Below are 22,000 nucleotides of genomic sequence, written 5' to 3'. Positions count from 1 at the left end.
CTTTAGCATATCTTGCAATGCTGGTTTGGGGGAGGTATATTCTTTTAGCCTTCTTCTGTCTGGGAAACTCCTTATTTCACCTTCCATTTGGATGGAGAGTCTTGCTGGGTAGAGCAGGCTTGGTTGCAGGCCTTTGCTTTTCATGACTTGGAATATATCTTGCCATTCCCTTCTGGCTTGCAGTGTTTCTGTTGAGAAGTCAGCTGCTAGCCATATCGGGGCTCCCTTGTATGTTACTACCTCTTTCTCCCTTGCTTCCTTTAGTCTTCAATACTTGCCATTTTAATGATGATGTGTCTTGGAGTGGGCCTCATTGGGTTCCTCTTGAATAGGACCTTCTGTGCTTCCTGGATTTGTGTGACTTTTTCTTTCCTCAAATTAGAGAAGTTTTCCATCATTACGTTTTCAAACAGGTTCTCTGTCCCTTGCTCCTCTTCTTCTCCTACTAGTATCCCATTATACAGATATTGTTACATTTCAGGTTGTCCTGCATTTCCCTCAACACCTCTTCATTCTTTTTGAGTCTTTTTCCATTTTCTTGCTCTTCCTGGGAGGTTTTTTTCTACCTTATCCTCCAGCTTGCTGATTCGGTCCTCTGCCTTATCTAGCCTGCTTTTGATTCCTTCTACTGTGTTCTTCAATTCAGAAATTGTATTCTTCATTCCCTCTTTTCTCTTCTTGATCGTTTCTATGCCCCTTTTCATGCTGATATAGTTTGCAGTAAGTTCCTCTTAGTTTCCCATAGTTTTTGGTAATTCTCTCTGAGCTCACTGAGCTCATTGAGCTTCCTTAGAACCATTGTTTTGAAATCAATATCTGATAGTTTACCTGCCTCTATTTCATTTAGTTCTCTTTCTGGGGATTCCTCTTTTCCCTTCGCCTGCTTGGGGCGGGGGGTTCTTTGTCTTCCCATTATGTGTGAGACTTTTCTTTTTTGCTTCTGCTTCTTAAATTGATCTATCTTGATTTCTAAGTGCTCAATTTTTTAAATTATAAAAACAACCAAAAATTTCCACCCACTTGTTCTTAAAAATAACAAGGTATATACACAAATAAAGTCACCAAGAAATATTTATTAATTTATTGAGCACCTGTTGCATCCCCAGCACTGGGCGGGGGGATGGGGTGGAGAGGGAGGAGATGGGCTGTGAAGAACACAGAACAATACAGGAGGTGGCCCCTGCCCTTGAGAGGCGTACAGTCTCAGTAAAGACAGGAGAACCAGGACACGTGGGGAGCCAGAGAAAACAGTTTGGGCCAGGATATTACAGGAGCTGGAAGGCGTTTGGGGAAGACCCACTAAGTGCTTCAGTACCTTTAGAGGCTCGATGTTCAGCGCCAGGAAAGATAACTCACAACTCCCAGGTCTGTGTTAGCCCACTTGGCAAGCCCAGTCCACAGCCCCTACTCCCACAATCTAAAACACCTGACTCCTTGTTCAGCTGCTATTCAAAGTGCAATGGAATGGGGGAAGGGTGGAGCAGATGGGGAAGGTCCTTAGATGAGTTCCAGGGGCTGGTGTCATACTCTCCCTCCCAGAAAAATCTTCTCCGCCTACCTATCTACCCCTATCACAGAGAGACCCCCACTCAAGGAGGCCTGCCCGACCACCCAGGACCCCTATCCCCAGAGCTGAGAGGAGGGGGTGCTCGCTGCTCCAACTGCCTGAGGTAGAACGGGGAACCTACTTCTAGCTTGCCCCTCCCTCCCAGTCCACTGAGTTGGGGAGGGGCAAGCACCCCAGAGCAGCCGCCCAGAGCTGAGAGGGGACTAGAGGGAAAGGACATGGAAGAGGGGAGAGGAGCAGAGGGGACTTGAGAGCCCAGCTGGAAAAGAGGGGCGCTTGAGGCTTCTGGAAAAGTCCCATGGAAGCCAACAGGGTGGGACCACCCCTGTGGGTAGCAGAGGGGCATGAAGGGAGGTGGACACTTGGCTGCAGGACCCTACCTGCCCCACGCTGTCACAGGACAGAGTCATGGATCAAGGGCCAGGAGGATGCCAGTCACCCACCCTGTTCCAGGCTGTGCCCACTTCAAGGTCACCGTGCCCAACTTTAGAGGAAGCGAGGGGACTCCAAAGTTTGGATTATGTCCTCACTCTGCTGGGTTCTCTTCAAAGTGCTATCTCTTCTCAAATTATAAGAAATTCGGGTCTGAGAATGAAGGAAAGGAGCAGAATTTCATATTGTCCATGAGACAGTGAACAGAGGGAACCAGGCCCCTCCAGAGAGCACCACCCAACAAGTGAGGGTCATGCCGGCCCCACCTGACCTCAGGGAGGAAAGAAATAGAGAGCGTAGAATGAGGAGGTTTTAAATAAATGTTTGCATAATAAAAATACCTGGCAATCTAGTGAGCCTATCATTATGCTGTCTAATGTTTTCTTTAAATAATTCTAATGCCAGCTGCTGGCGGGGGTGGGAGGGTGGTGTCAAGCAGACTATGTACATGAGGAGGAGTTTAAATTAAAACAGACATAATAATTAAGACACACAAACTGAAGAACTAAGGCAAAAGATGTAGAATGGGCCTGCGTTTCCCATGTTTCCAGGAGCGAGAGGCTTCCAGCAGGCGAGTTAGGGCTTCCTCTTGGAGAAGATCAGCCGGCGTTTGGAGTGGTAGAAATCTAAAGAGAGAGAACAGAAGTCAGCTAGGCCCAGAGGAAGAGGGCACAGAGGGCTACCCAACTGAGGCAAACGGCAGAGGGGCCAGGACTCCTCCCTAGGCCCAAAGGGACACATTGCCTAGTACGGGGAAGAACTTGGGCAACTTCCACCCCATCTCCCAGGGTGTTTATGGAGCAACCTGCCGCACAGATGTGATGGATAGTGGGACCTTCCTCCCTGGGCCTGCTCTAACCCAAGCTGCCCAGTGCTATAGCCACCAGTCAGTCCTATGTGGTTATTTAAATTAACTAAAATAAAATGAAATGAAAAATTCACTTTCTGAGTCACACTAGCCACATGTCAAGTACTCAACAACTCTCTGTGGCTGGAGGCACTGTATACGTGCGTCACTGCAGAGCTCTGTTGGACAGCACTGCTCTAAGGATCGCCATTAGACCACCCTTGAGAAGTGTTCCGCACAATGCCAGGGCCACATAAACATTAGCTATTATTATTATCCTTACTGTTAGTTCTGACCCAGCTGCAGATTTGCTGTGGGACTCGGCTGCATCTCACTGAGCCTCACCTGTAAAATGAGGATAACACCAGCATGCTACTCTAAGGACTAAGTGAAATGCTCTCTATAAAGGTTTTGGTCTAGGGCCTGACCTAGTATGTGCTCAAATGTCAGCATCACCCATTCATTATTTATCAAGCACCTACTATGTGCCAGACACCATTCTAGATGCAAAGGATTCAGCAATGAACAAAACAGACATAGAACCCTTTCTCATGGAGATAATATCCTATGACGGAGATGGACAATATCAAGATAAGGAAGTAGCTGTTGACAATAAGTAGTACCAAAATGAACAAAATAGGCAGGGCAGAGGGACAGGAAGAGTGTGTGTGTGTGTGCGTGTGTGTGTGTGTGTGTGTGTGTGTGGTAAGGGGGAGGGGAGTTAAGTTTGGATAGGGCAGCCAAGAAATTATTATCATTAGTTTTCTCTTCATTGTAAATTCACTGTGTGACCTTAGGTAAATCACTCGATGTCTCTGAACCTTGTTTCCTTGCCTATAAAAGGGTGGCAGGAATGCCATATGGATTGCTGGAAGGACTAAATGAAATCCACCAAAGAAACTTAGTGAAGGCCCTGGCATTCAATAAATGTTTCCAATAACTGAGAGCTAGTTGGTCTTGGCTGCAGACTGGCTGCGTGACCTCAGGCAAGTCATTTCCCCTCTCTAGCCCTGTTGCCCCCTCATAAAGAGCAAGTAGACCAGACAGGTCAGCTCTTGCACCATGAATTACAAGTCTTGGTCCCTTGCAGTGTCATTCCCTGTATTTGTCCTCACCTGTCATGCTGGTCTGCCGCCGTTTTCGGCCCTGAGAGGTGCTAGGCCCACCGGGGGATCCCTCAGGCCTCTCAGGGGAGCGAGGCACAAGGGTGCAGGACAGCGACAGGTCCACGTGGTCCTCCTGAGCTGTCCCCTGCAGCAGGGCAGGTGAGCTGCTGGGCCGCTTGCCTCCTCCCAAGTTGTCCTGGGTCCCGCGAGGCCCTGAGGGCAGGTAGACCCTGGGCAGACCCAGGCCCCACACACGCTCCCAGGCAAAGTCACCCTCCAGTGGCGTCTCAGTGACAAAGTCGAAGTTCCATCGCTCACAGGCCTCCTGCACACAGCTGGCCATTAGCGCATCACAGTCTCGACGCAGCTGCTCACTGTCCACTGGACCGAAGAGGCGACGGCAGACTTTGCTGCCACGGGGGATCGGGCGGGCATCCCGGGATGGCTCGGACATGGTGCCTGATGCTGAGACAGAAGAAAGGCCCTGGTCACTGGGGAAACAGGACCTCCTTACCAGGTCATGCTCAGGTGAGGTCTTCCTACTAGAATAGGTGGTGAGAGGGTATCTCTGGCTCTTCCCAGATGATTTTCCACCACCTCCTTCCCACAGGGCCCCCAATCTCCCACCAACAGACACTGGGGGCATAGCTCAGCCAGCATGACACCCCAGCGTGACTGGGAGAGCTGGCAGCTGAAGGGCAAGCTTATGTCAACAGTTTATTGCAATAGCAGGGATCAGGGGTCTGTTTACCACCAGGTATTATCAGCTAAAATCAATTTACTTTGCCGCTCCTGAGGTGCCCCTCATGGGTGTGAATGCCCCGAGTACGTGCGAATTGTGAGTCGCCCAGCAGTTTCCCAGCCTTGGCCAAGAGGTCAGTTCCCAAATGGATGGACATCTCCAGCTTCCTGAATCCTCTCCCCTGATGCCCATGTTGGGTAACCCTGCTCTAACACTTAAAAGTATCCTGGACTTCGGGATAAAAAACACCTGGGATCTCGGTGTACCTTTGCTGCTTACTATTTAAACTTTAAAAAGTCACTTCATGTTTCTGGGCCTCAGTTTCCTCACCTGTAAAATGGGGCTTTATGAAAGTTTAAAGAGCATGGCTGTTGAAGTATGGCCAAACAATTGGCCAGGAGTCCCTCTAGACAAGGCAGGAAGAACAGAGTTGACAGGCTGTGTCTTGTGGTTAGGAGCCAGGGCTCTGGTGCAGGGCTGCCTGGGTTGGAATCCAGGCTCTGCTGGCTGACCCTGGACAAGCAGCTTAACTTCTCTGGCACTATTTTCCTCATATTTAAAAGGAGACAATAGCAAATGTCTCCCAGGACAGATGGGAGGATTGACTGAGTAGGGAATGTGCTGAGAGCAGCACCTGGTATACAGAAGTGCTTGGAAGACAGAAGTGTAATTGTTTCTCTCTGCCTTCAATTCTGGCTGAGCCTCCACCCCTCACCACCCGCCCCCTCTCCCCCGTCACCCCGTCCCGCCACAAGGCCACCACCTCCTTCAGACAGCAGCTGACAGGTGCTGTAGGCTGACAGCCTTTCATAAGGACGTCATCAGGACAGTGGCCTGGGGCTGAGGAGGAGCTGGGCAGGGCAGGGCAGAGCCCTGATTTCTCCCAAGCTGAGCCACATCCTGCCAGACCCGTCAGGTGATCTGAAGTCTAGACAGCTTTGAAGGCCCTGCCCAGTGTTGCCTGCATCCAAAAAACCCATTTTCCAGGCAAAGAAAATCAAAGGTGGTTGGTCTGCCCAGTCCCTCTCCTCCCACTTCAGGAGCGGGAAAGCCAGGGGAGCACTGGCACCCCCCTGCCTGGCTCTTGCCTGACTCTAGGGCTGAGCGGCTGCATGACATCAGCAGGGACTAGGTTTTCTGGGGACAAGTCCCAATTTGCAGGTCAGAGAGTGAAAACTCTGCTGAAGGATGTTCTGGGGCAGGAAGCTCTGGACCTATGACACACCTACTGCACCCCACTCCAGCTCAGGTCTCGGCTGATAGCGGAGGTGACCTCAGACTAAGTTTAAAGGGCAGGATTTTGAACACGATACTTGCCCCCAATCCATACAGCTAAAAAAGGTCAATGGCCACTGCCTCATGGAGAAGTTACATGGTGCAGAGCCTTCAAATAACCTATGCCCACTGTCTTCAGGGCAAGGATTGAAAATTTATTTATATATTCTTATGTGCCAGAGATGTTCTTAAGAGGTTTACAAATATTAATTTTCCTTTACAAGCAGGTATATGAGCTCCGTTTTAGAGAAGAGGTAACTAAGGCTCAGAGAAGTCAAGTAACTTTCCCAAGGTCACATAGCTCACACATAGCACATCCAGGATTTGAAGCCAGACCTATTTGCCCTGAGTTCTGTGCTCTGGTGTTGAAACCTTGCTCCCTCACTAATTTTGAGGTTTCTTAACCAGGAAGGCCCATCAAAATCACTTGGAGAGCTTTCACAAAATGTAGATCTACAAGCCCCTCCCTCCCCAGACCAACTTAATTCAAAACTGAAGGGGATTTGAGCGAGTATTTGGCAGTTCCCCGGATGGGAACACACGAGGGGACAAACGGGATGCTGAAATGGACATTCTCAGTGCCTTGGAGCACGAGGAGGCGCTCCCCTAGGGCTTTACCGGGAAGCTGGGTATTCCTTGGCTTCTGGGAGCTGAAGATGGGACTAGAATCCAAACAGGGACCCTCTCTCCTTCTACCACCCCTTCCTTTATGACTCTCATAGAGACCCCATCAAAATCTCTTCTCACGCCTCTTATCATACCTCCCAGCTCAGAGGGAACTCAGACACAACCTCCGTTTTACAAATAAGTAACTGAGAATAGTCCTCTTCGTTGGCCCTAGTGCCTTAGACTTGAACCAATTTTAATTCCCAAGTCAATATTAAGCACTCAGTAAACACTGCTGAACCAATGGGGTACTCTTTTCAGGGGGCGTTGGAAGGCAGAGTGAAGGTGGGGGTAGCGACGTGGGATGAGCCCAAGAGTAATCGCGGGAAGGGAGGCGGGAGATGTCGCATTACGCCGGCAGGCGTGTGTGCTGTTCGCTTTGGGGCCGGAAGGGGTCGCTAGTCTCCAGGAAATCACTCCCGTGTGGGAGGTGCGCGGGCAGACAGTGGGTCTGCAGGAGGCAGTTGCGATGAGTCAGTTTCCTGCAAAGTACTCCCTTGCCCGCCAAAACTCAGCTTCCACTCTGGCTGCGCGTCATTCTCAGCTGGAGAGGCGGGGAGGGAGGGGACCCGGGGCAGCGAACACGTCAGGCTGACCCAACCAGGATTCCGAAACCCCCGCCGCTGTTGGGAAACCTCGTGCTCTCGCGCCACCGCTGTCACACACACACACACTCACACACACACACACGCACGCACGCACACGCACGCACGCACGCACGCACACAGGCGCGGCGATCTAGTCCCTCCACCTTATCTCCACGCCCAAAGCAAGGGATGAGTCAGATCCCTGGAAAATAAAAATAGACGGGAGCAAAGAAAACAAAACTTCTCGAAAGGCCTCCCCGAAACGCGACATGGAGGGCGGGCGCTGCCTGAACGCCCTAAAGTGCCAAACCCAGTTCCAAGATTCTTTTCCGCAGGAGGGCGAAGTGTCCCCAGAGGGTCCGGGACTGGGCGGCGGCACCCGAAGGGCGGGTCGCCTCCTGCTTGGTTCAGCCCTGTCACCCTGGGAGAGGGAATTCTGGGCTAGGTCCGGGACGCCCCAAGCGCCCGATAAAGGGACAGAGCAGCGTCGCGCCCCGCGAAGCCTCGCCCCTCCAAGTTTCGACACCGCCCCGCCTCCCACCCGGGCGTGGACCGCACACCCAGTCACTCCGCAGTTCAGGACACTGTTCCGTCCAGTAGACCGTCGCCCGGACGGGAGGGCAGGCTGGGCCGGGGTCTCCGGGAGGCGGTGACAGAGAGGAGGGTGGGACTCCAGCGCTTCCCGAACTGACGGCTGCAGCGAGCCCCCCCCAGCGCGGGGTCGCGGCTCCAGGTCCTCAGGGCAGGGAACGGACACCCGGTCCTGGACCTTCCGGAGCCTGGCTTCCCTGGAACACTTTGTGCCAGCCTGTGCTGATAGGTCACCGTGCTGATGGGGGCGGACGGACAGACACTTCGGAGGGGCAAAGAAGGGAACTTCTGGGGCGTAATTGTCTCGCAGCTCTGGCCGTGTTCTCGGGGTCTCTTTGTCACCGTGAGTCACCTCCTCATTGGCCCTTAAGGGACATGTCGCGACTTGTCCCCAAGCTGGGGACACAGCCCGCGCTGACCTCAACGCCCAGCCGGGGCGACGGACACTACGGCGTCGGAGACCCAGACCTCAGAGATCTGGGCAGGGGCGGACCCGAGAGGCGCCCGGGGATGGGTCCCTGATGAACCTGCTGCCGCGTTGGGCGTTCCTGCCCCTGCCGGCCCTCCGCGGACAGCGACTCATCCCCACGCCGCGAGCCAGCTGCGCCCCGTCCTCGCCCCGGCAGAGTTTCAAGGGGAGGGGAGCTTGGCAACGGATCCCTCGTACGCGTGCCCCTCTCTGCCCCGACCCCCGTCATACGCGCGCCCCCACACACCCATGTGAGCAAAACCGAGACCCACGCACAGACTCACGCACGTCCTTCACCTGTGGGACACAGCACGCACACACACGCCCGCGGACACATACGCGGATGGGCATGCACGGACACACGCTCCCAACCGCCCGCCCGGGCGGGGTCGGTCCTTGCTGGCCACGGCCCCCTCACCTCTGAGGGTCTCTGTGCCTCGGCAAATCGCGGCCGGCTCCGGATCTCCACGCCACCGACTCGGGCAGCTGCTCACCTCTCAGCTGCCGCCGCCCGAAGTGGTGCTTTTAAGGCGGTGACTTGGGAGGCGGGACCGGCCGCTGGGCCCACGGCGCCTGGAACCGCCCTCCCCCGGGACTCGCGCCCCTCCTCCGCGCCTGCGGCGCGCCTGGTTCTCGGAGCTCCGACTCCATCCTGGAGTCCTGCGATTCCCTCCTCCCAGCCCCGCGCTCGGGGGTCGTGCGCTCGACCATTTTCCCCACCAACTGAGCCTCAAATGTGGGAGTTTTTTGGTTAGGGAGTGAGTTGGCACACGCCAGGAGGGATGGCACTGTTAAGATAAGCCTTTTTCTGGCTCTGAAAAGATCACAAGGAATGACGTTCCTAGTAAATAAAAATCCACAAGTAATAACAATAATGCGTCTCACTTTTCAATTCCCAGAGAAGCCCCACATGATCCCACCACTATTCCCACGGGTCCCTCGCTAGACCACCTCACCCCAAACACCAGGGACACCCAGAGACCCCAACAAAGTCTTGTGAAGGCCTGAAGCAGATTCAGTCCCCTTTATTTCACAGATGAGGCCCACAGAACTAAAGGGATGCTGAGTTGTTGCTTGGTGATGCCTCAGGAAAGGAAGGAACAGGGGACCCTTCTCAGAAGGGGCACCCTGGTCTCCAGGGGGGAATCCTGCCTTGAGCAAACCTCCCTGCACCCTCTTCCTCACTCCTCACGCCCACCTCTCTCACCTCAGCAGAAGAAGCCTCTGTGATTGCCACTCGTGTGATGGCTAGGAAGGGGAGAAGGACTTGGGGAATGAGCTGTCTCCTGGATGTTCCCCACACAGCCCCCATACACTGCTGGGGAAACAGGCTCAGAGAAGTTCAGTGACCTTACTCAGACCACACAGCAAATACATGGCCACGGTTGGATCCTAGGCATTTTGTCTCCCGTCCAGAGTTCTCTGCTGGTTGCCCTCTCTATTTCAGAGGCTCTAGAATGAGGAAAACACCCAAGACCCCTCGTTTCCAAACAGCTCACGGAGGTGACACTGATCAAGAACAATTCTGGAAATGCCCCCTGGCGCTTCTGACAGATACAGAAGCAAGCGACGTGCCCATATGTTCCCATGAACTCCCACATCCCTAGATCCCCTGAGACCCCCACCTTTTCCCCCTTCCTTCACCCAAAACACTTGCAGTTTCTGCTTTGAAAAATGTGCAGAGAACAGAGTAAATCAGAATAGAAATACCACTAAAAGACACAATCCAGATGTAGAGCAGCTACAATTATTGACATCTAGGGCTGTTCAGTGTCTGGAAATCTCTGCCCGGACATGCCCCGGCCTTCTTCCTCTAACAGAGCTGACCTCAGGGAGGGAAACCTCCCTCTCCCTCTGCCCCCAGCCCCAGCACACACATACCCGCACCACCCGAAGGCTGGGTTTCAAAAGTCCAACGGGAGGCAGACACATCCTCCTACTGCCTTGAATCCCCCGGGCTTTCAGGCATTTCAAATAGACTGGACATTGTCTGACTGTTTACTTTGGGGGAAAAAAATTTTAATGAAGGCTTGCATTGAACTACTTACAGTTTTGTGGTACGGAGCCTCACAATGAAATAATTCTTTTTGTTGTTGTTATTGGGAAGTGAAGCTGTTTTGTTGTTGTTGTTTTCATTAACCTATAGATCACTACCACCACCGTCACAATAGAACTCAACAAATATTTATAAAGCACCTATGGAGTGTGTAGCCAGGCATGTTCTTAAAGGAGGACTTCTGCCCTGAAGAGGGCAAAGGAGCACGTTGTTCTAAGCCACACAGGAAATCTGACTCCCAAAACAAACAAAAAACACACACGCAAGTGTGTGCACACAACAAATCTCAGACCAATCCTAAGAGATATGCTGAAAATCACATACTCTGTTCAGGAAAACTCAGACTAAGGTCTCCCTGGGGTCTCTGGGGGTCTCCTGTCTCCTACTACCCCCCTAAGCAGGGAGCCCCAAGGACAAAACAGACATCAGCCTCTTCTCTGCCAGGTCTCAACATGCTGGGACATGTCCCTGAGGGCTAGAGGGCCAGTCAGCGCCACAGTCTGCTGCCCGGGCAAGCTCCCAGAACGCAGGCAGCTTAGGGATGGAGCAAGGCTTAGCCGGGGGCTGCGGTGGGGGGGAGGGGGACGACAAGAGGGTCCAGATCCGCTCCCACCTGGGAGGGAGCTGACGGAAAGGAAAAGTGGAAAGCCCAAGCCTGAGAAAGGAGGATGTGAGGAGGACTCAATGGTGGCTGCAGAACTTCCCAAGAAGAGAGAGGAAGTGCTGGGAACAATGTCACCATTTCTCAGAAAAGGCTCGGGGAGTCCCAAATCGGGGCAGTGAGCTTTCAGAGAAGTTTACCTCCACACTGGCTCCCAAGAAGTGAGACCCCACAGAAGAGGCAGAATAGAGATATCACATTACTAAGCAGAAGAAGCTCTGCTTTTTTTTTCCTTTTCTTCTTTTTTTTTTTTAAGGAAGAATGAGATTGGGATCTGCCACCCCGTCCCCATGAGGGCTTTACTCAGCCAGTAAAGACCAGGACTGACCATAGAGTGAGGCAGAGAAATTTGTGACAGAATTTGTGCTACACAAACATTTCCAGCCAGCATCCCCAAGCTGGAAATTTCACCTTGCCTAAGCCTGAAGTTTCACCATGAGAAATTCATTCCTTTGGCATGAATTCTGTTCTTTATTAAATAAGATCATATAGGCAAAGTGCTTAGTATAGTGCCTGGAACATAGAGATCACTCTATGAATATTAGCTATTATTACTGCTATACAAACACCTCCAAGGGAGGCATCCATTGAAATTTAGTAATCATTTCCACTTCAGTGGTATCTTTGGTAGGTTTTCCAGAATACACACTCTGAAGTGGAGATTCGCTTGAAGGATGTTTCTTGGAGAGTGCATGTGCAATCAGCACGTGGAGTATAAAGGAAACAGGATTGGGTTGAGAGAGGACTTGAGTGTGACAGAGACTGGAGGCCCAAGAGGCCTCGGCTGATCCCATAGGGAGCTCTGGAGCTAGGAGAGTCCTGCAGAGTTCCCTGAAGTGAAGCTAGCGGCAGGGCCTTTATACACCAGCCATTTGGATGTCGCTCCCTGTGGAGTAGGGGGTGATGACCTTGGACAAGAGAGCTCCCTTATCTGTGAACTGATTTCTAATAAAGGACTCAACTGCAAGCACTACTAGTCAACACTTTCAACAGCCAGTGGGGAGGATGGGTGCCTGGGTCCACAGAGGGTGGGTGGCGCAGCATGATGTGAACAAGTTGATTAGACAGTTATGGATTAGAAAGTGGTAAGGAAATGCAGTGAATACAGACCACCTGAGGAGTGATGGGCTTGCACAAATTGTTCCCTTTTCCTGGAATAACTGTTCCTGACCTACCTATGCCACCTTCATTCCTTTCTCCACTGAACTCCTATTGACCCTTCATGGCCCAACTCACATGACCCTTCGTAGGGAGGCCTTCTCAGAGCTCCCTCTGACTCCTAGAGCTCCTGGTGAGCAATGCACTCCACTGGGCTTTGCTGGTCTGCTTGGTTTATGTGCCTACTGCATCAGCTGATCTGGGAACCTGGAGGGAATGAGCCTGTATTTTATCTATCTTTCTACCTTTGAGGCCTAGCAGCCTCAACTGGAGCTCAGTAAATATTTATGGAAGTGCCATTTTTAGCCTTCACTCTGTGGCTGGGCTCCAGTGCCTTTGCAGATCACTGATAACCTTCCTATAAATTTCTCTCCTATTCTGACCCCTTCCTCCTCTACCTTGTATTTTATGTTGAACTCTTTTGTTTCCAACAGTTTTATCACATGCGGCCAAGACAGTAATTTTAATACTCACCCAGTTCTCTGTGTGCTCTTCTGCATTTCCCAGCAGCCCCTTGCAGGTTAGACAAGGTCATGTGACTCATTCTAGTCAATGAGATGTGAGCATAAGTGACACTGCCTCTTTAGGGCTGAGACCAGGAGAAACTCTCCAGCCTTTCTGTCTTCCATGACTGTGGCAAAAGTGAGGTCTCACCTCAACATGAGGGAGCCTCCATCAGCCTGAGTTCCTGAGTGACAGTGTGGAGAAGAGCACTCCGCCAACCTGTGTGGGATATGTATGTGAGAAAGAAATAACCCTTTGTTGTGTGAAAGTCCCTGAAATGTGGAGGCTATTTGTTAATGCAGCATAACCTACCAAAGATTTAGACATGCGGCTGTGGGTGGTTGTGGTTTGTGGAAGTCTACGGCACCCAATGCAGTATACCTCTGGGGTCACACTCTTTTGTAGCTGCCCCCACCCCCTTGAATATGCCTGGCTTGTACCTCTTTTAGTCAACAGAATGGGACAAAAGTAACCCCGTGCCCATTCTAGGCCTAAGCCTTGAGAAGGTCTAGCAACTTCTGCTTTTGCGTATCTGGAGACCTAGAGTTCCATGTGAGAAGTTGATTAGCCTGAAACCACCACGCTGTGAGAGGTCATGTGGAGAGGCCACATGCAAGACAACGGAGGGTCTCCCCCTGAATAGAGCCAGCTGATCTCCTACCCGACAGCCAGCATCAACATGCCAACCGTGTGAGTAGGGCCATCTTGAAAGTTGAGCTTTCAGCCCCAGTTGAGCCTCCCAGCTGAAGGCACATGAAGTGAGGGACAAACCACCTCCAATGAGTCCCTGTCTAAATTGTAGAACTGTGAGCAAATAAATGGTTGGGGTTGCCACTATGTTTTAACATGATTTGTTAGGTCGCAGTACATTATAAAAACAGGGCTCAATAATTTTCACTGTTATTTAATATCCAATAATACCTTTTCCTGTCAATGGGACTTGAGTTATTTCCAATTTTGTGTCATTATATATAAGGCTGCTATGATTATTCTTATCCATGTCTCTGGGGTAAATGTGCAAGAGTTTCTCTTGGATATATACTTAGGAGTAGAATTACTGCCACAATCTTCCTGTCAGGAGAAAAGTGATTGGAGAAGCCTCACGCCCAGTGCTTGGGTCTCACTTCCTGTCTCTTTCAGGATTATTGGGACAAGTCTAAAGCCCTGAACACATGTTAAGAATTATCATTGCTTGTATTTTTGCAGAGGAACAAAAAGGAATCCAAAGGAATGAAGCACTAATGGTGGAATTTCAGACACTATGACACCTTAGTGTAGATTTGGTGGCAAGGGGAACTGCTCACAGACACTGACCAGTCCTCTGAGCTGGGCTTGAAAGCCCCCAAGACACCTCTCTCTCCAGACCCTTTAGCTCAGAACAGCTTCTGGATGATCCCAAAAGAGTAGGAATTATGCCTTCTTTCTTTCTTTTTCTTCCCTAACTAATGATTTTTAAGCCCCTCCCAAGAAAAAGCCCCATATCCATCAAAGTTCTGAGGATCTTGGGTTTGGATCCTCTGATTGCATAGCAGTGTGGAGTCTTCCAAAGTAATTTCAGGATTTCAGATTTATTATCTCATGCTCAGCCTCCCCACCCTCTCCTGTCCCCATCCAGGACAGGTGTTTTAGACTCATACTACAGAGGGATATGAAAGCCTCAAGAGGTGACACAGGCAGTCAGGGCCGACCCAGGCTCTGGCTGCGGCCCCACCCCTGATGCTCCTCCTGCCCCCATCAGCTGCTTGTCCTTGTCTCGATTCCCTAGGATGGCTCTGAGCATCACACGTGGTCATCATGCCACTAAAGTCACTGTGAAATGCAACAGCTGCAACCCCCAAGCCCCCAGTGCTGGTGGCCCTACTGGAGCTGAGCTCAGAGCCAGGGAACAGATGATAGCTCCCTCCCCCCACCCTCAGTGGTTTCTAACAGCCTTACCCTCTGCTGGGAGGAATAATTGCCGATGTCCCCTCTCGGTAAACACAAGCAGCTCAGGGCCAGACTTAGGAAGAAAAGTTGGGGTATGTGTTAAGATGACACTAGCCCTTGTAACAACTACTTTCAGATCTCAGCGATAACCCAATAGAATTTTGTTTCTTACTCATATATGAATAAAATTGAGGCATTCGGTTGTCAGGAGAGTGGCTGACCTCCATGGGCTGTTTCAAGAACTTTTCATCCCGTGGCTCCATCTTCCCAAGGGCCCCAGGATCTGTGCTTCCAGCTGGAGGGGAGAGAAGATGCATGGAGGCATGTGCGTGTCTTCACACCTGCCTCAGACGTCACTGGGAACCAATTCCCACCCACATTCTATCGGCAACAACTTGTCATGTGGCCCACCTCAGTGCAAGGGTCCATGTAGTCACACAGCAGGGAAGCGAGGCAGGTGAGGACCCCTCCTTTCCTCCTTCTTCCAAGTCCGTTCCTGCCCAGTGCCTGGCCATGGCCCCCCGCAAGAACAGTGCCACCTGCAAGCTGAGTGTTCCTGGACCCCACTATCTTCATCCCTGAAAGGGTGGGGAAAAATGAGGTAGACATGAAATCCCCCAGCTCCTGGAGGAGGAAACTAGGACACAAAGGGCAGTGTGATTTGCCTAAAGTCACACAGCAGGACCCGATTTCTCCCTTCCCATACACAGGCTTGTTTTGTTTTCACAGGCCAACATCAAAGCCTGTTGAGGAGCCATTGGACTGCAAGGCAGGAAAATTCCTTCCTCAGCAAATCCATTAGAAAACGTCCTGGGGCCCAGGAGGATTAATAAGAAAAGGCTTTTTATTGCCCCAAATGCAGGTACAGAGACCCTGACAAGTTCTCGATGGGGCGGGCGTGTGGACCCCAGCTCAGACCTGGTGGCGGGGAGGGACTTGCTGTGGTGAGACATCAGGGAAGGCCCAGTCCACCAGGGCCACACTGAAGATGCCTGAACTCCCTCCATCAGACCTCCCTCCCCAAGCCCAGCGATTCTCAACGGAGAGAGTCGGAGGGAAGGGAACTCCCTTGTGAAAAATGCTCTGGTCCCTTGAGTACATGGACTCTCTCTGGAGGAAGACACGAGAAACAATGAGGGGTTTGCCTCTGGGGCCAGGACAGGCCCGCTGTGTTGCTCACTTCCAGGGGTGCCGTTAGCACCCCGGAGCCCGTGTGGACCGTGCCCCCTGGAGCCGTGCTGTGCAAAGCCAGCCTGTCTCAGGGAGCAAGGTAGCCTTATTCCTCATAAGATATTTTTTAAAAAGCTAATACCATTTTAAATAATAATTAACACAGTTTTTAAAACATTCCAATTTCCGGTTTTATCTGAACCTACTGAATTAAAATTGGGTGTGGGTCAGCCAGCAACGTGCGCGCACAGGCATTTTGGAAAATCTTCCCAGTGGCTGAAGCCTTCTCACCCTTCACCCTCAGAGCTTTGGGAGCCCTGACTTGGTCCATCCACGCTCAGGGCCTCCTTCTCCCCTCCCGAACCTCGCAGCAGACCCTTCCACCTCGGTGAGAGCGAGAGAACTGGGAATAGCTGGGGTGTAAGCTCAAGGCTGAGTGAGCAGGAGGCCAGCTTTGCCTCCCGGGCAGTCGGGTCCCCACGCCCCCGCAGCCCTGAAACGCCCCCGCTCCGTCCCCGCCCCGCAGAGCCGCATCGGCGTCCCGCCGCGCAGCTCAGGCCGGCCGCGCCCGGGCTTGCCCTTTGTTGCATCAGCCTCTGGCCTCGCCGGGTGTCAGAGGAGCAAGCCTCCCACTCACCGCAGGGTAAAACCGGCTAATTATATCACCCAGAGACCAGGGGTGGGAGCATGTGGGTATTTTTCAGCTGACCTAGCCGGTTTCTACTTGTTTTGTACAATTGTTTTTGACTTTCCAAAATAATAACTACCAAGCAGGAAAAAGTCGCCTGGGGCCGCGGAGCATGCTGCTGAGGCAAGAGCGGGGGTCCATCCACCTGCTGCTTCGGGAGAGACCTGCTCCGCACTCACTCGGAGCTTAGAAGACAAAAAGCAAGTCTCCTGACTCCCTCTCGGGGCTCAATAGGTGAAGCGGCCCTGAGGGCACCATGCCCTGGAATCAGCAGAATCTGAAAGACAAATATTGTTTTGACAGCATCAATAACAGCAGCACAGTAAATTTCTTTTTTCAAAGATCATTAAAATTCTACTTGTAGTTTAGTCAAAAGTGCAGAGTTGTGTTTTTCCTTTATTTCCTGTATTTATTTTTTGAAGAGATAATACATTCACATGGTTCATGGTCAAAAGATGCAAGATGATATGCAGTAAAAAAACTGGCTCCTGCCCTCCAGCCTCTCATTTCCTTCCCAGAGACTGTGGCTGGTTGCTGTGTCTCCTTCCAGAGACAGTCCGCACTCCTTCATCCGAAACCCTTGGGAACGGATGGGCTCAGAATCCAGAGCTTGTCAGATTTTAGACAGGCGATAAGGTGCATAACGTGTTCCCTCACACGTCTGGTCAGCTCTGTATAAGAGCTTGGCTTTAGCACTGAAGTTCCATGTCCATGGCGCTCCTCAGTCCCCGGCAAACCGGACGATTGGTCACCGTAGGTCTGGGGTGTGAGGTGTCCATACTAATAGGGATACATAAAAACTGCCAACGGCTGCACAACCGTTCAGCTCCAGTTTTGCTGCCGAATAAATTTGCCACGCACCAAAGAAAAACCTTTCAGAGGTTATTGGATTTTGGAATTGTGGATGAGGGATTGTGGACCTGTAAGCAAATATTCTTTTCACTGGCCCAAATGGAAACACAGTGTTGGTACCTTGCTTTTTTCACTCATATTATGCTTTTTTTTTTTTTTTTTTGAGAGAAAGAAAGAGAGAGAGAGAAGCATCAGTTTGCAAGAGAAACATCAATTGGTTGCATCTCACACGCCCCCAGCTGGGGACCTGGCCCACAACCCAGGCATGTGCCCTGACTGGGAATCGAACCAGCAACCTTTCAGTTCTCAGACAAGTGCTCAGTCCACTGAGCCACACCAGCCAGGGCTCACTCATATTTTCTTCAATCCATTCCACATCAGCACAGAAAAAGACCCCAATTCTTTTTTACTGCTGCATACTACTCCATGATATACATAAACAATTAGACTGTCTCCCATTTTTGCTATTACAAATGTACACAGTTTTAGATGTAACTAACCACACTGAGGGGGTGGTAACAGAGGAGGAATGGGATGCTCATTTCTAATACTTATCTGTGACTGAATGTTTAAGTCCAAGCCTGCTCATAAATGGAGGGGAAAGAAAATATCTCTGCGGTCTCCCAAATTGCCTACACCTGTCCAACCACTTAACATCTTGAAAAGTCATTCACATGAAGAAAAAATTTTTCCAAGGAAGAAAGCAACTTACATTCACACCTATTGTATTATGGTTCTCCAGAGAAACAGAATATGAATACATAGATATTCAATATATGTATATATAGGTATAAACATATATATGCAATTGTAGAGACCGGCAAGCCCATAATCTATAGGGCAAGCCGGCAGCCTGGCAATTTCAGCAGGAGGCAATGTTACAGTCTTGAGTCTGAGGGCAATCTGAAGGCAGACTTCCTTCTTCCTGGTGGTTGGAGGGCAGGGGTTGGGGGGAGGGCGTGATCCTCAACCTCTTCTTATGTCTTCAGCTGATTAGATGAGGCCCAACAACATTATGAAGGGTAGCTTTACTCAAAGCTTTGTGATTTAAATATTAATTATGTATACAAACCCCTTACATCACCATCTAGACTGATGTTTGACCAAACAAGTGAGTACTTTGTTGACACAAAATTAACCATCGCACCTGTTTAACACCCCAGCTGCTCAGCTTTGAGTGTTTGTCAGGATGGGATGTGGAAATCCCCACCTTCCAGGGTTAATGGTCTCAGAGGAGATGCTGGGCCAATGAATCAATCACACAGAGTATGTAGAAGTGTCTAATGTGGGATAAGTTACAAGGTTGTGAATGTGGCCCGGAAAAGTTCCCTCAGATGTAGTCCAGAAAGCCAGAGAGACACTGAGAGTCCATACCTAACATTGACATGACCAGGCTTCCTCTCCTGTTGATTTTACTCATGCTTAGCTAAAAAAAATAAGTCTTTAATAAAGTGCACCAGCAAAGGAGCATTAATAAAGCCTAAATGTAAGGAGAACAAGCTCTCATTAAAGACCTGTGACAGTTCATCAATTTCGGCTTCTGGATTATTCTCTCCAGACTTAATACATTTTCCCCTATAGATGTAGTTGTGTTCCTAAACTTCAGTCACTCTGGGATCTCAGAGGCTTCTTGTTCCGCATAGATTTGAAAGGTTCCGGCTTTTCCTGTCTGCCGAGGGCTTTGCTCCATCCCAGGACTAAGAAATTACCCTGCTGTTAATTTTCCTTTGAGAACAAAACAGACTCAAAGTATATTTGTTCCCTACCCCCAGGCATTGCAAGTTCATTCATTCGTTAGTTCGTTCATTCATTCATTCATTCATTCATTCATGTTAACACCAGCCCTCATAGCAACAAGTAGAGACTGTGACTATAAGAGGACACATGAAATACTATGTATCAGTAACAAAGGAAAATAGAATCACATGGGCAAAAATACCACCCAGATATGTCCCTGGTGACCAGGGCCAGTTAAAGAAAGGGGCTGGATTTCAGCAGATGGGGCCTTGGAAGTCTAAATTGGGACACCCCTCCAAAAACTAATGGAGGATCCAGTTGGGGTTGGAGTTGACACAGAGATAGAAGTCCCCTGTAAGAAAAAGACTCAGTTATAAATAAAATATTGCTGAGGCATTTCCCATGCAAATAAAGAGTTCTGGAAGCCTCCCTTCATTAACTTCACCTATGTCCACCTCTGCATGTGGCTAAATAAGGATCAGGGAGGCAGTGGTGTGTTGAAGGAGTAGCACCTGGGAGCCACAGTTTTAAAACTTAAAGGACCAGAATAACTCAAGCTAGAGGACACAGGAGAGGCAAGACAGAGAGGGTAAGGCCGTCCTGCAGTGCCCAGCTCAGTCTGTGTCATGCTCCCTGGACCCGCCCTGCTGGCTCTACACAGGGTGCTCTGGCAGTTCCTCACCCACCTTCACTGCTTCCCCCAATAGTAATAACTAATAATAGTAATTAGTATTATAGCAGCTCCCACTCTTTGAGCACTTTTTATGTGCTAGACACTCTTCTAAGTAACGTATTTTATCCATAATTACTCAGTTAATTTTTATAACATCTCTATGAATAAAGCACCATTATTTTCATCCCCATTTTAAAGATTAAGAAACTAAGGTAGAGACAGAGCTGAAATAATTTGCCTGAGCCAGATTGAGACAGAACATGAATTTGAACCCAGACAGAGTGACACCAGAGACAAAACTCTTATCCACTGAGAAATAACAACTAACACTTCAGTTATGATTAGCCAGTGCCAGGTTCTCTCCTAAGTGGTCACATATAGCAGCTCCACTAATCCTCACAGGTATTGTTGTTATTCCCATTTTACAGACAAGGCAATCGAAACACAGAAAGGTCAAGGCACTCGCTCGGTCACCCAGCTAGGAAGCTGCAGAACAGGGCAGAGCCCAGGCAGAGGCCACACTCTGTCTGCATGGAACGGTACCCCGGCGCTGTGCCTGGATTGAAGGGTGATCTGAGAGCAGTGGCCATGGCTTGCATTTCTCTGCATCACATGTGATGCCAAAACTGTAGAATTTAATAAGCACTCGATTTTCTTCTAAAATAACACTTTCAGATGCGTACAAAAATCACATTTCAAGTTCATTATAGAAAATCTGGAATATACAGACGGGCTCCAAGAAGAAATGCAAGTCATCCTCAAGGTAGCAGGGATACCAACAGCTAACGCTTTGGCCTTTCCAGCCAGTGTTACAAAATAGGGATCGCACTCTATGTCCTGTTTTGTAACCTCATTTCTTCTCACTTACCACGACAATGCAAACATTTTCCCATGTTCTTACTTTTTTTTTTTCTGGCAACTTCCACAGAGGAATAATCTGATTGCTCAAGTGTCCTGCTCAGGATGCTGCCAGTATTGAACCAGTGTCCCCCGCAAAAAGCCCCCTCCCACGGACTTCTCCACCCCCAACACATGCCCACCCTATAACTCAACCCTCTTCTTCTGGCATCTCTGGAAAGCTCATGGCATTCCCTCTGCCTTCCTCCTCAGACTAAGGGTCTCCTCCACTCGTGCCCACGGTGTGTCCTGATCGTCCTCAACACTCCATATCTCCACTATCCTGTCTTTCCCGGTCCAAGTCACTCTGCACCTTTCTCACACCCTCCCTCAGTCACAAAGTTCCTCATCCTGTTTCACATTCTCACAGCACTTGTCAGTGACTGCCCAATTCCATCAGCAAGCTGGCATTAGGCAATGTCTGTTGCAATGCACAGAATGATGGGGAGACAGTGCCAGCTAGCCGCACTAGAGGCTGCAGTATAGGAGTCCCTCCCAGGGATACAAGTGACTTTTGAGCAGGGTCCTCCAAGACACAATGCCTTTACCTAAAAGGGGTCTGTCTCTCCTGGTGTGATTCCAAGCTACCAGACAGGACCTGTGAGAGCTATTTTGGTGCAGGGAACTCTTTTGAAGTACTTTAAACCCTAACAGGGAGGTGGAGGCCTAATCCACCCTGAGGGTGGGGCAGCCTGGGCGCCGTGCCCCATTAGGATGGAATGAAAGGCTTTTGTAGGTGGTGGCTCAAGACGGGTGGCTTCTTGATTCTAGCCAAGGTGTCTTAAAGATGGGGGGTGGAGGGGCCTGTGCAGACAGCCAGCAGGAAGCGAAAAGCCTGGGTGGGGGGACCAGAGAGCTGGGACTTCTTCCAGACACACTCTGCCTGTGACATGCGCTGTGTGACTTTGGGCAGGTGTCTGCGCTTCTCTGGCATCATCGTCATAATAGCACCTACACTACCCACTTCACAGGTTTTTGTAAGGATTAGATGAGATGAGTTCAATAAAAGTGCTTTTCAATGGTAAAATCCCAAAGTCAGGTGTGGTTAAGCCTCTGTGCCTCTTTCCGTTTTTTGGAAGGTGCTGACAACAACTTCATTTTAAAGGCATCTCCTCCCTAGCTGCATTTCCCCCTGCAGATGAGGTTGCGGGGGAGGGATGAGACTTGGTACCGAAGGAACCGTGCCTGAGGCTCCCAAGACCCTGGCCACTGTGGCCCCCTCTCCCTGCCCCCAGACCTTATTACTGGTATTAATTAGGGGTTCAGGCCTGATTCATTGGAATAATGTGTGGGGTGACTACTATCCTGGGTTGCCTGAGATTGAGGAGTTTCCCAGGACACAGGACTCTCAATGCTAAAACCAGGCCAGTCCTGGGCACACAGGATGGCTGGTCAC

At 50.4% G+C, this 22,000-nt stretch overlaps 1 protein-coding gene across 2 annotated transcripts; it reads right to left on the bottom strand.

Moving 5' to 3' along the window:
- Positions 1–1,063: 1,063 nt before the first annotated feature.
- CDKN1A (cyclin dependent kinase inhibitor 1A) lies at positions 1,064–10,511 on the bottom strand. 2 transcript variants are annotated; one of them, XM_054569286.1, is made up of 3 exons: positions 10,331–10,511; positions 3,962–4,417; positions 1,064–2,625 (listed from the first exon to the last, which is right to left on the bottom strand). In XM_054569286.1, the coding sequence occupies exons 2-3, from the start codon at positions 4,404–4,406 to the stop codon at positions 2,576–2,578; spliced, it is 495 nt and encodes a 164-aa protein (XP_054425261.1). In that variant the 5' UTR covers positions 4,407–4,417; positions 10,331–10,511; the 3' UTR covers positions 1,064–2,575. The 2 variants fall into 2 exon arrangements, with proteins under 2 accessions (XP_054425261.1, XP_054425262.1); XM_054569287.1 differs by lacking the exon at positions 10,331–10,511 and adding an exon at positions 8,701–8,775.
- Positions 10,512–22,000: the final 11,489 nt, after the last annotated feature.

The sequence above is a fragment of the Pteronotus mesoamericanus genome, unplaced genomic scaffold (genome assembly GCF_021234165.1).
Source record: "Pteronotus mesoamericanus isolate MK-2021 breed Mesoamerican mustached bat unplaced genomic scaffold, CSHL_Meso_final contig_20, whole genome shotgun sequence".
NCBI lineage: Eukaryota > Metazoa > Chordata > Mammalia > Chiroptera > Mormoopidae > Pteronotus > Pteronotus mesoamericanus.
The sequence above is the reverse complement of the archived record's forward strand: the minus strand, read 5'-3'. Positions and strand labels throughout refer to the sequence as shown.